The sequence below is a fragment of the Bactrocera tryoni genome, chromosome 1, assembly GCF_016617805.1.
Source record: "Bactrocera tryoni isolate S06 chromosome 1, CSIRO_BtryS06_freeze2, whole genome shotgun sequence".
In the NCBI taxonomy this organism is placed as follows: domain Eukaryota; kingdom Metazoa; phylum Arthropoda; class Insecta; order Diptera; family Tephritidae; genus Bactrocera; species Bactrocera tryoni.
In genome coordinates this window covers 21,022,363-21,036,321 of record NC_052499.1, presented here as the reverse complement: position 1 = coordinate 21,036,321, position 13,959 = coordinate 21,022,363, and the positions used below count along the sequence as shown (strand labels likewise).

The window sequence follows — 13,959 nt, the reverse complement described above, 5'->3', positions numbered from 1 at the left end:
AAAAAAAATTTGTCAACGTGTATATGGAAAAAAGCTTTATGCAGAACAGTAAAATACTCAGCTGAGAGTTAACTGAGATAACAAGGTCATATACCATAACTAATATCGAAAAATGTACCTACAACTTTTATAAGAAGAAAAATCAGCAATAAGACCCAACATTCTTTTAAAGTCCTTAATTGAGCAAGGCTATGGCAGAAAGAAGCAGTGTTGTATTTTTTTATATAAAATGACAATTTTGTTCTGTTAGCTTTCACCAGATAAAAATTGTTCAGTAACTATGTAGCACAGTGTGGCCGAGTAGTACGTAAGCACCTACAACAATAGAACAACAATCAGTATAAGCACATTTTAGACAGTTGCACTAATTGACTTTGCCGCAATGACGACGATAAAATAACAAAAAATAAGATAAAAATTAACAGTAAAAAAAATAAATAAATTAGCAACGAGTATCAACAAATTAGTAGACACGTACATAAGTCAGAACAAATATTTATGTATGTTTAGGGCATCATGTATATATATTAGGGTGTGTAAAAGAAGCGAATGTTTTTGTTTTCGCTTCGTACTCTGAGGAATTGGTTGTTAGACATCTCTAAACAAAGGCTCTTCAAGAACGATTTTCTAAATGTAAAATGTTCTTTTTACTCACCCTAATATATATTTATCCCATAGTTAAATACGAGTAAATGCATATATTTGTAAGTATGATCAAAGATAAACAATTTACTCACTTGTAGACATCAGTATTTGTACTTAAATAAAGCACACAGGTGTACTTTTAATTTTTATAAGAAAAAGGTGCGATTGTTTATTTAGTTGATTGATTTAACTAAATAGATCAAGATGTGATGAATTCAAGATCTCAACTAATCAGACTGCATAAATAGCAAACAAATTGCGGTACTTCTTCCGAAGAGAGACAAGTACTAAGTCGGTGAGCCCGGTGTACTCGTTCGTGAAGAGCTCAAATGATGGACAAATAGGCACAATTCGATACTTTTAGGACCGTTATCTCAACGACTTGTTAGCAGTCATTTGCTAGTAAAGTTCTGGTTAGCTTAACCAAGACTCCTTATTTTGGCAAAGAACCCCTTTTTTAAACAGAACTTACAGAACATGCTAACAAGATAATGAGAAAACGGCGAGGAAAACTCGAAAAATTCAAATCTGGAGAATACGGTGGATTCGGAAGCAATTCCAAGCCCATTTCATAGAATTTTCTTATCGCTTTCATTGACTTGTGACACGGTGCATGGTGAAACATGACTTTTTTTCCTCAAATGTGACCGTTTTTCGGCGCTTCCGTTCTTCAAAAGGTTCAATAACGCTATGTAATAGTCGCTGTTGATGGTTCTTCATTTTTCAAGTTTTATAAATAGGCAGTAAAAATTATTCCATGCGCATCTCGAAATACAGACACCATAACCTTGCCAGCCGACTGTTGCATCTTTCAACGCTTTGGAACGGGTTCTCCGAGTTCAGTCCATTCGGTTGACTGTCGTTTGGATTTCGGAGTGAAATGATGGAGCCATGTTTCATCCATTGATACATATCGACGTAAAAGCTTGGGTTTGTATGCTGAAACATTTCCAAAAACTCGAGTAAATCGAGTCATCAACTCGCCATTGTTTTCTGTCAAAGGTGAGACCGCGCGGCACACATATTGTACAGAGCTTTCTCATACCCAAATATTCGAGACTGATATGAAGCTGCTTTTTCGAACAATTTCACTTTACGGACATCTAAAATTATTTTGTGTAATTTTTTTGTCGGTAACAACCTCTTTTGGTCGTCCACTGTGTTTAGCGTGCTCGGTGCTCATTTCGACTCGTTCAAACTTAGGAAACCACTTTTCAACGGTTGATTTTTTTGGTGCAGAGCACAAATAATGTTGATTAATTTAAACTTCGATTTCAGAGGAGGCCCTATGTTCCACCTAGGAACTACGGGGAAATATATATATATGAATATATATTAGAAGAGATAAATATGACCCTTCGTCCCTTACCGTCTAGTTTCTATTGAATTTTCTATTTAAAACCTAAGAAAAAAAGCAACAACCTCGTGTTTATGTAAAATATTATTTATTTGCAAATTTATTGTGAATTTTCTATTCAATCAGTGAAAAATTCTACAATTTTTTCTCAATAACCAAACAATAATTGCATAAAAGTGGCATCAAACAGTTACTTTGAACATTTCGCATGAATTATAGCTTTAATAGTCACGGCACAAAGCCTTTCCCACAATATGAGGGTACTTATCGAACGTCAGTTGAAAAATAAATTGATTTACATGTAATTTTCCAAGTGAATACATTCGATTAGGTAAACAATATTTCTCCGGCCGGCTGAAATGTGCGAGCAAAAAATATGCTAATCAAATTTATTTATTTCGCAAAAATTGCAATTTGCTTTCGTCCGTCAACAAAGTGAATGAATGAATGAATAGCAATAGTTTGATAGATTGCATAAAAGCGTTGCATATATGTAAGTAAAATTGTGTGCACTTTATAGCTGCTTCAACAAAGAAAACCACAGACACTTTTCTCAGATCTAAAAGCGCTCAGAACGACCTATTTTCTCCGTTCCCACGACAGTCGGGTCTAAGTAACCGGAGCGGACCCGGATTTTTAACCGGCCAAGGACTGTCAACACGGCACCATGCCTCGAAATGACTTCAGGAGTTATTTCTACCGCTACAACAACAAAAACATGTTTTTCTAGAGAACGTATATAAAAGGATTCCTAAAAAAGAACTAGACTTTTATCTGTCAGTTTGCATGCCAGCTATATGCTTCAATGACTGGATCTGAACAATTTCTTCTGAGATTGTACCATTGCTTTGGACAATAACCCATACCAAATTTAGTGAAGATATCTCTTCAAATGAAAAAGTTTTCCATACAAGCACTTGATGTTGATCGTTCAGTTTATATGGCAGCTATATGCTATAGTGATCCGATATCAGCAGCTTCATGATCAGATGATTCAGATAGATATTTTAAGAACTGAAAGTACTGACTCGCGTATATATAGAGACAGATGGACATACGGATATGGTTAAATCAACTCGGCTCATCATGCTGATCATTTATATATAGTATATAGTTTATAGGTTCTCCAACAACACCTAGGAGGATACGCTATAACAAACTTAAAAGTTAATATCAGGATAAAAAAAAAGGTATGTATTTTATTTGATTCCGCAACTTACTCGGTCTTACCGGTCAATAGGGACGCTACAAAAGTATACCGATAGAGACATTAAACGACGCCATATTTTTTCCCGCTCTTTTGACATTTCTCTTTAGTTAGGTTTGCCATTTCATCATGGAAAGATATACGATCCAACAACAAGAAATTATTAAAATTTACTACCGAAATACGGAGTTAGTGGCCTCAACTCTAAGAGCGCTACGTACAATTTATGCTCGTCACAATTGTCCTGTCAGATCAGCAGTTGAGCGTCGAGTGGAAAAATTTGAATCCACCGACAGAGTACAAAATGTTTCAGTACCAGTGAGACCAAGAAGTGCCCTTAGTGTCAAGAATATTGCTGCCGCTAGCGCATCAACTGTCAGTATCTCACACTTCGTTGGGCATCTCTGTGTCGTCGGTGAGGCGAATTTTGAAAAAAGATCTTGGCCTACATCCTTACAAGATCACATTGAGGGAAGAACTGAAGCCGCTTGACCACCAGAATCGTCGTATGTTTGTAAATTGGGATGAGCAACAGCTTGAAAATGATCCGGATTTTCATCGAAAAATCAAAAATTACGTTTTGATGGGGTTTATGGACCGGTGGCGTCATTGGGCCGTACTTCTTTCGAGATGATCAAGACCGGCACGTCAGCAATATTGAACGGTTATTCGAATCTTGTTTTTGGAAGGGAAATCGTTTAGTAAAATTAAGTAACGCTTCGACGACGTATACATATGTACATCATCTCTTCTCCTTCCACGCCACAAATCGGTTTAACGAGTTTCGAGGTCACACATCGATTTTTGTAGAGGCACTCTCAGGTGCTCTCAACATAACTCCCATGGAAGATAACGTGTGAAGATTAATGTAAGCAAGGAAGCTGAATATAGGTCCACTGATAACGAAAGCTTCGAAGAAGGAGGAAATGTTTATAGCGGACGGAAAAGTGATGGCTACCGTTTTCTATTATTTACAATGTCAGCTCTACATCGACTACCAGGAGATTACTAAACGGTAAAAAGGCTTTATTTTTTAGAATTATTGAACCGATTCGGAGCCGAATTTCAGGAAAAGCGGTCGTTTTCGGGTTAAAGTAAAATATTCTTTCACCAAAACAACGCATCGGCTCACATCTACACTGGCACCACTGTCACATTGGTGTAATAAAGCGACGACTGGAGCAGCAGATCAACCAAATTCTTCACCGTCCGCCTTGTTTTGTTTCGAAACTTCTACTCACCGCTAGAAATTTGCCAAAAAGTATCAATTTCCCTAAATAATATGGAAATAACAGTTTTTCCTACTTCTGCACCGCCAGACCCACGTGACACTGCCACATAGGCAACTGCCAAAGGTAATCGATCAAAAAGTTAAGTGACAGCGCCAAAAACTGTAGAAATCCAACAAAAAACAACCGAAAAGGAAAACGTTTGACAACAATAACAACAAGGGCGGTGCATGAAAGTGCCAGCACTTTGGCAATTTTGTATTTACATTTGAAAATTGCAAGCGAAATTAATTTCAAATTTAATTTCATTTATTTGAGTTTGCACAAGCAGTTAACACGTTTCAAAAGCACGTACAGAGACAGTGTATGCAAATAGTACGAATACGGTGGCACGAGTATGAAGTGTCAATATGTATGCCTGTGCGGCTGTGTATATATGTGTGCAGGGATTTATGTAAGAAATAATGACACCTACCAGCTGAACAAATTTGAACCGGACTGGTTACCCTGAACAGGGTTCAGTTTGACACCAAGTTTATAACACCTAGAAGTAGACTTCAGAGACCCTATAATATATATATATATATATAATTGATCGACATGACGAGCTGAGTCGATTTTGTCATGTCCATCTGTCTGTATGTACCCGAACCAGTCCCTCAGTTTTTGTGATATCAAACTGAAATCTGTACTTTTCTCCCCAAAGAGCTGCTCATATAGCCGCCATACAAACTGAAGATCAGAATAAAAACAAAGGTAGAGACGCGTGTATAAATTTGACGGCTGTCGGATCATTTGTCTCTGAATGATTTTATTTTGAGAGAAGTAACTTTTGTAGTTGTGAAATAATGGATAAAAAATAAATTTCACGTGTTGATAAGATATTGCTTTTTGAAGAAAAAAAATACAGTTGAAGCAAAGACTTGGCTTGATGGGTTTCGGTCACAGCCCAAGGAAAATAAACCATCAAGCATTGTTACGCTAAGTTTAGACACGGTAAAATGAACACTTAAGACGCTGAACCCAGTGAACGCCCAAAAGAGGTTGTTACCGACGAAAACATCAAAAAAGTCCACAAAATAATTTTGGATGGCCGTAAAGTGAAGTTGTTCAAGATAGCAGGTACTCTAAAGATATAAACTGAAAGTGTACTTCATAGCAATTACGAATATTTGGGTATAAGAAAGCTCAGTGCAGAATGGGTACCGCGTGAATTCACTTTTGACCAAAAGCAACGACGAGTTCATGTTTCGGAGCAGATGAAGATGTTCAAGCGTTATAAAGCCGAATTTTTGCATTCGATATGTGACAATGGATGAAACATGGATCTATCATTTCACTCCGAAGTCCAATCAACAGTCATCCGAGTGGACTGAACACGATGAACCCGCTCCAAAGCGCGGAAAGTCGCAACAGTCGGCTGGCAAGGTTATGACGTCTATATTTAGAAATGCACTTGGATAATTTTTATTGACTACCTTGAAAAAGCAAGGACCATCTAAGGCATAATAGTCGCCCTATAGCGTATAGGACCGTTTGAAGTACGATATCACCGAAAAACGTCATTTCAAGAAAAAGGAAGTGCTGTTTCACCAAGATAAAGCACCGTGCCAAAGGTCAGTGAAAACGATGAGAAAAATCCATGAATTGGGCTTCGAATTGTTTCCATATACTCCAGATCTGGCCCTAGGCGACTATTTCCTGTTCTCAGATCTCAAAAAAATGCTCGCCGGGAAGAAAGTTTCTTCGAATGAAGAAGTGATCGCCGAAAATGAGGCTTGTTTTCAACCAAAGAGTAAATGGTACTAGAAAAATGTTATCGAAAAGTTGAAAGGTCGCTAAAGCAGTGTATCACCCTTCAAGAGAACTATGTTGAATAAAAAAAACGAATCTAGAGAAAAAAATTAGTTTTACTATCGTAGACCGGGGATTTCTCAATTGACTTGTTAAATACTTGAAAATTTACTTTTTTTTTTATCAATCCGGGTCAAATTTGATCGATGGTGTGTGTGTGAAAATAGCAGATGTGCGTATGCTTGTGTGTGTATGAGTACGTCTGTATATGTTTATCCAATAGTGATTATGCAATAGTAGAGGTGCTCAGGAACAGTATCCAACTAACTTTCGCCAAATCATCTAAATTGGCGCCATATACATATGTACATATACAGTACATACATATGTAGGTGTCAAGTACATACATATGTATTTACATGTACATATATACACATTCATCATGCACACACGTTTTGTTACAAAACTCTATTATAACTGTGAACCTGAAATTATCCAGAAACAAGTGAATATAAGCTGCTGCTGCTCTTGATGGTGTCACCAGCAGCTGGCTATCGTTACAGCTGACTGACAGTCACACAGAAAATTTCTGCACAAACAAGCACCCTGTATGCTGCTAGCTGCTGCTTAAAATGGCTTAGCAAGTTGAATGAGTGTGTGTGTGTGTATGTGTGTTTGCATGCAAAAGTTACTTCGAAATAATAAAATTTTCGAGCAGCTGGCAGGCAGTCAACAACAATGTCAACAACAACAACAAGCACACTGATACTCATTTGTTTACCACATGCCACCGACAGGCGTCAACGGCAGATAATTTGCTGGCCCGAAAGTATTTCACTGAAATTTTAAAACGTTAACAAAGGAAGAAGCAGAATAAGCAGAGAATAGCAAAAAAGTTGAATCGATCTGCCACACTGCTTTGTACAGTTATTTTTGTTTGTTTGTTTGCAAAATGTACTCAAACGGCTTTAGCTTTCCACTTTTTACGTATATATGTATGTATGTTTGTGCGTTTGTGTAGTCATTTTCTAACAACTTTGCGACTTAAATTTCGCCTCCGAACGCCTGTAAATATGCTAGCGCAGCTGTTAGCCGTGAATGAAGCCTATGAAAGGTGAGAAAACTTTTCGCAAACTTGTGACGCAATCATTCTGCGGTGTACAAAGCTGCTCCCTACCGGGACTTAGTGCGGAAATATTGTGGGGAGCTGGCGAAAATCGGATTACGATAATGAGGTGAAAGTGAAACTTATTGCGATTCCTTTGCAGTCTGCTAAGCTCATTTCAGACAAGTGAAATCAAGGGAAATTCGCGGGAAAGTGAAAAATTAGCTGCGGGCGGAGCTATTGGCTTGATGCCGAAAAAATAACCTAATAAAAAGCGCACTGATATGTGAAGCCTCCTTTTAAGTAGGCAGTTCCCGGCTGCACTTGATACTGGAAGCAACAGCATTATAGTGGGAGGACAGCATCCAAGACAAGGAACCCGAAAGCTTGTTTTGGGACTCAGGTTGAAACAGTCAGGTCCACGTAGCCTTTCAGCCGACAGCCGAGTCGTTCGTTACCACGATATTCGGGTACATATATCCGCAATGGACCCGGATTTTAATCCGGTCAAGGACTGTCAACTCGGCAGAGTTCTGCCCGTACAGCAACAGCCGGGTATTCGAAAGCGGAACGGAACGAGATTTTTGACCGGCCAAGAATTGTTAACTTGGCAGAATTTCTCCAAATTACTGCAGATATTTTTTCTGCCGCTACAACAACAGCAGCAACAACAACGTCGCCTGCATTCGTTCCCAGTCGGGCAGTCCATGTAGACCCATGGATACGGATTATTCGGCATAAATTTGACGCTACAAAAACAACAACAAAACAAGTTAGAGAAATTCTCAAAAAATCATGATTTTCTCACTTTACGGTTAGGACCTAGTTCTCACGATACCTAGGTTTACATATAAGAGAATCCAATGGGCAGAGAACAGCTGGAAGTTACAAAAATTTATGAATAAATGATGAGGAATTCTTATGTTCGCATAAACTACTCGATCTATAATTTAAAATCTTTTCATGGGTCCGGACTTACTGGCGAGTTTTTTGCTTTGAAAACTAAATGCTAACAGAAAGCTTAGTTCAGTGCAGTTTGAATCAAAGAAAGGACTAGAGAAAATTTCCAAGTTCAGCATAAGTATCTATACTATGTATGTACATATGTACATATGTATGTATATTGAAAACTACACGAGATTAAAAATTCAAATTTTTCTAGTTTTTATTGTTGTTTGAACAAAGTTATTTTCCAGCTTAAGGCCTAACAGCTTTGAAATATTTCAATTAATTTATTTTATGAATACATGCTCTAAACCTAGCTTTCAATCCATCTGCCACCGACGAATGTGGTTTATTTGTTGTTGTTGCTATTGATTGGTATTAGGAATAAATTGCTTCACTATTTTTGTTGTTATTATGGCACTGAAATGAAAAATTGTGAATTGTTTTGTGAATTTTTTTTTTCAAGTGCAAGTTGTGTTGAGATTTTCATGTCCATACGTCAGCAACAGCAATGGAAATCAACAACGCTGGTAGTAATATTAGCTAAAACAGCAAAAACAACGCACACTCTCTAGGCATTCCAATCACAGCAATTGTACGGGTTATTTTTCATTTCATTCTAATAAGTGTTTGGTATTTCTGTCTTGCGTCTTCGTCGAAAGTATTTTCCGTTCCAACGCTGGAAATTTATGACCTTTGATGTCAATATCACAAACGTAGCGTGGAATCGAAATGAGGCGACTGTGCACATAGTTAAATACATACATATTTATGTACATACTTATTGCTTTGAAAATGTTGTGATTTTGCTTTTGCAAGTTTTCATCGCTGCAAATGGGTGGGTTAGAATGTGAGATTCAGAGTATAGCCACCCAATTAACTTTTAAAAATGACAATTAGCAACCAGGCTATCAAATGGAGCAACATAAAGTATTCTTAAATTTATAATGATATTGGGCAGCGAAAACTCTTAAATATATTAAAATACTGTTTATTTTCTGCACATGCCATTAATAAAAACAAACAAAATAATAAAGGAAAAGTGCCCCCAATAAGTAAATAAAAAAAAATATTGAAATTATACGCTAATAACATTCACTTATTACTTGTATAATTTAAATGAACCTTAAAGAGCGAAGTCTTGGTCCCATAAACTATCGCTACTAATTTCCTTTGCCATAGTTTTCTTCCCCGTTTGTAAATAAATTAGTTATAAATAGAGGAAAATATTATTTGTGAATTGTTAAATTCTGTAAAATATTATGTTGTTTGTATCTTGTTTTTATTATTTCATTCCTGTATTTGGGGTATAATCTGTTTTTAATTTTTTGCAGTTTACTTGCAAAAGATGCCGATAAGGTAACACTGATTATTTGACAGTTTGTAAATATTTTGTTATTGTTAAATAAATAGAATTGAAGAATAATTTAAAAATTAAATGAAAATTATTTTTGCACTAAATAATGTAAAGTAAATATGTACAAACAAATAAGTGAAGTGTTAGTGGATATAGAAGTGCAAAATATAAGCGTAAAATTAATATTAAAACGAAGAAATATATTCTTTAAATAGTTGAAATTTTGAACTTTAAACGCAAATATCTCGAACACTATATGTTTTCGTGGCTATAACTATACATATTCTCAATCTGGGGAACCTCCTCTAACCGAGCATACCAATTTATTCCCGAAATCCTGGCATGGTATTCTAAAGCCGAAGCTTATTATTATTGTTCTTCGCATTCGTTATCTATAAAAATTTCTGCAATGTATTTGTACATATGTATGTATGTACATAAATGCAATTTTCTGATTACATATTTCAATTAATTTATCAACAGTCTTTTTACTACTAACTAACTACATAAGTAATCACTTAAATGATTTCACTGCCAATTATATGCGAAATGCTTTTTTGGCATTGTAATTCAAATTATAGTTGGCCATGCGCCCATTTAATGATATCTTTGTTAAAAATGTTTTCCTCCATTATACCAACAACACTAACATAAACACTATAGTTTCAGCTGCCATGCATAAATATGTATTAGTACATACATATATGTACATACATTAATATGTGTATTTATAGATCTTGATTGAAATTAATTCAACGCCAGCACATTTTTCTGCAGGCTACAAAATATAATCAAAAGGAATTAAACATATCGATGTAGACAATTTCAATCCCAATGTTGATTATTATATCATATACATATAGCCGCTTATTGTCTTACCCTGAACAGGCTGAACTTAGAATAAGTTTGTCGCGATGTTTATAATATCCAAAAAGAAACGTCGGAACCACAATAAAGTATTTATCTACATATACATACTTCTATAAACGCTCAGTGGGTCGAGCTGAATCGATTTAAACTTGCTCGCCGTTCTGTCCGTCTTAAATTTGGCACACACGTCGTTTTCTCACCATGAAGATACTAATTTTTCGTAACTGATATCGATATAATATAATATAGCATTTAGCTGCCATTCAAACCGACCGATCCGTTCCACGTCTGTCGGGTCTACGTAAATGGAACGGACCCAGACTTTTATCCGGCCGAGGAATGTCAACTCGGAGTATTTTGTCGCTTTAACAACATCAAAAACCGATCAAATACAAGTCCTTGTATATAAAACTTTTTAATTTGGCAAGGTATCCCCACTACTAAATCCGAAGAAATTGTTCAGATCAGACAAATGTAGCATATATGTAGGTATGTACAAAGCTGCCATACAATTGACCGATCAAAATAAGAGTAAAGATTTTTTTATACTCTAATAATAAAATTTTTATAACTTTAAAAAGCACGTGTTTCTTATAAAACACTTATAAGGACCAGTCATTTTGCATATGGGAATGGAATATAATGCTCTGAAACATACAAAGCAACATTTTAGTTCTATTGTTGTTATTTTATTACAAAACTCCAACCACTTAAACCAAGCCCACAGTGGGCACTGTGGAATCTATAATGTCATTAAAAACTTAAATATTTGTTCAGTGGACAGACTATCAGCAGAATCAACAGAGAAAAATTATCTGCTCGAAAAAATATTAAAAACGCAAGTGCTCCCTGAATAATTTTATAAAGTACAGAGTCTAATCAGAATGAAACAGTTATAACGAAATCCAATTAGACCACATTGGGTATTCTTATATGTTATTACTTTTTATTTATTTTTACTATTTTCGCATGCGATTGCTAACAATATACAGATGTTAGCAAATGTAAAATTTGAAGATACATACATACATACGTTCACACGAATAAATATAAATATGTACACATATCCAAACAGATATTCGAATGGCGACCTCAATATCATTCATTACGTTGCTTACTGACAAAAAATTGCATAACATGTAATATTTCTTGGTATACTACTAAATCTTAATTATTCACTTTATATTGATTTGCTGTGATGCGAAAGTTTTTAAACTGACGACAATTGTATGTGTGTGTATGCAGGAACTCACCCAAAAATCAGCTGGAGCAGGCGAAAATTTTTCTCGTGAAACTTTGCAGAAAACAGCACTAAATGAAACACTTGAAAACAATTAATATACTTATATGTTAGATCCGATTATAATGCAAATGGAGATATTGTGTATTTAGAAAGCATGGGAAATTTCTTATTCGCTCTTAGAATATTCGTGTTCTTTTCGATACACTTTTCACTTTATATATGCTTTGGTATATATAACTACATCTGCGATCAACTGGAATCGCAATTTTCACTATTTAAACTTTTGCACTTGCTAAACAAATATAACACTTGGATTTGCAAAAATTTGCTTATTGTGTTGGGATATTATGAGAATTCTACACTTTACTTAGGAATCCGCAAAACTGTGCAGCTGACACCGACGACCGAATAATTTGTGTTTGCAAAATGATGAAAATTCCAAACAATTGTCAGCTGCGTTGCCAACTATGCTCGAAAAGTGCAAGGGAAGAAATTGAGGGATAAAAGTCATAACTAAACGGACAGTCGATAATAAACTGTAGAAATCATAAAATCTTAACCCACATTCACATACAGCATTAATGATTTGTTAATGCTGTTCATATATGCCTTTATAAAGCTAAAATAATTACTAACAAGTTATTTTCAACTATCTTCTAATCTTAGGTAATCAGTTTTTGTGGAATTTCGCTCTGTACAAACAGTTCAATCTATTTTTTAGTTAATGGTAGCAAAATCAGAGTTGGAAATTTTTTATGTAACTCTCCAGAATAGCGGATTTTCTGAAAAATTTGTTGGAAAGTATCTTGAAATGTACTTAACCATAAAAACACGCATGCGATTGAAAACAACAATTTTATTGTTTCAGGGAAAAAAATGAAAGGATGCTGCCAATGGTGGAAAAGTCCGACAAGAAAAAACTCTGAATACCAAGGTGGTGGATCGACCAGGTGATTTTATATTTGTGAAGTCGACATTTCTTAGTAGGTATGCGAAATAAATTACAAAAAACAAAAATTCTCAAAAACGCAATAAATGTATTCACTAATTTCGAATATCTTTCAAGCGCTAAAAATTACTGAAAAACACTAATTGCGTTTTGCGGAATAAAAGGATTTCCTGATTTCACCTTAAAAAAATTGCATATACCCTATTTTTAGTTTAAGTACATTTAAAAATACAATTTTCAAGTAAATTGAAACATGTTTTCAGAAAGGAATTTATTCTAAACATTTACCATAGTTTTTTATAATTATATTTTTTATCCATGATAATTTTCAGAGTGCAACACTGCATATCAAATGAAGTTGGTTGCCATAGTTTACTTGTCAACTTTCATTCTGCTTACCGTGTTTGCTTCATTTTCAGTGTTTAGAATTCAGAGTGCATAATTAAAGTTGAATTTTGAGTGAATAATAAATTAAAACTAGTCATAAAGTAAATAAATCCTAGGAAACTACTATGGCCAACGTAGAATCAATGATTGTAGAAGAGAAGTCTCACATAAAACCTATAGATCGTGAAAAGGTTTGTGGTCGGCGCCCTTTTTTTTGGCTAACCAAATTGTTTATTTCTATTGCATTACAACATATTATAATTTTTATATTTTACAGACATGTCCGCTGTTGTTACGTGTTTTCTGCTCGACTGGTCGCCATCACTCGGTATCGGAATACATGTATGGTAATGTGCCAAGCAATGAACTACAGATATATACCTGGCAAGACGCCACACTACATGAACTCACATCGCTAGTACGAGATGTTAATCCTGATACTCGTAAAAAAGGAACTTACTTCGACTTCGCAATAGTATTTCCGAATTTCCGCAATAATCACTACCAGATGCGTGAAATCGGTGTAACCTGTACTGGTCAAAAGGGTGCAGATGATACCAAAACATTGGCACAAGCTAAATTCTGCATTGGTGACTTTCTAGACATTTCCATCACACCACCTAACCGTTTGCCGCCCATACGCCGTCAAAGGCCGTACTAGTTAGCAGATAATGCATGCTGCAAGCATTATTATTTTGCTACAATACTTTACTTTTAAGGTACCTTTCCTTAGTGTTATTTGAATTTCGATTATTTTACCCATTTAAGATTTTATACGAAAAATGTGTACCATTTGAAAATTTGCTGACTGACCAAGGCATAAAGTCGTTTGGGGGAAAAATGAAAATACAAATTAATAAAAACACAATTT

General features: G+C 35.4%; 2 protein-coding genes across 2 annotated transcripts in view; one reads left to right on the top strand and one right to left on the bottom strand.

Moving 5' to 3' along the window:
* LOC120766526 (protein sarah) overlaps nt 1-12,181 on the bottom strand; it is a 66,140-nt gene extending 53,959 nt beyond the window's left edge. The window contains exon 1 of the mRNA XM_040092096.1: nt 11,763-12,181. The gene's annotated coding sequence lies outside the window, so the exon portion shown is untranslated. The remainder of the gene's footprint in view (nt 1-11,762) is intronic.
* A 911-nt stretch (nt 12,182-13,092) lies between these two features.
* LOC120766377 (histone deacetylase complex subunit SAP18) lies at nt 13,093-13,956 on the top strand. The gene is made up of 2 exons (XM_040091811.1): nt 13,093-13,279; nt 13,366-13,956. The coding sequence occupies exons 1-2, from the start codon at nt 13,214-13,216 to the stop codon at nt 13,747-13,749; spliced, it is 450 nt and encodes a 149-aa protein (XP_039947745.1). The 5' UTR covers nt 13,093-13,213; the 3' UTR covers nt 13,750-13,956.
* The last annotated feature ends 3 nt before the right edge of the window (nt 13,957-13,959 follow it).

Bases quoted from the DNA above. Each gene is read 5' to 3' on its own strand.
- LOC120766377 (XM_040091811.1), top strand. From the start codon at position 13,214: ATGGCCAACGTAGAATCAATGATTGTAGAAGAGAAGTCTCACATAAAA. The intron at 13,280-13,365 runs GTTTGTGGTCGG...TATATTTTACAG, and splicing joins AACCTATAGATCGTGAAAAG to ACATGTCCGCTGTTGTTACG.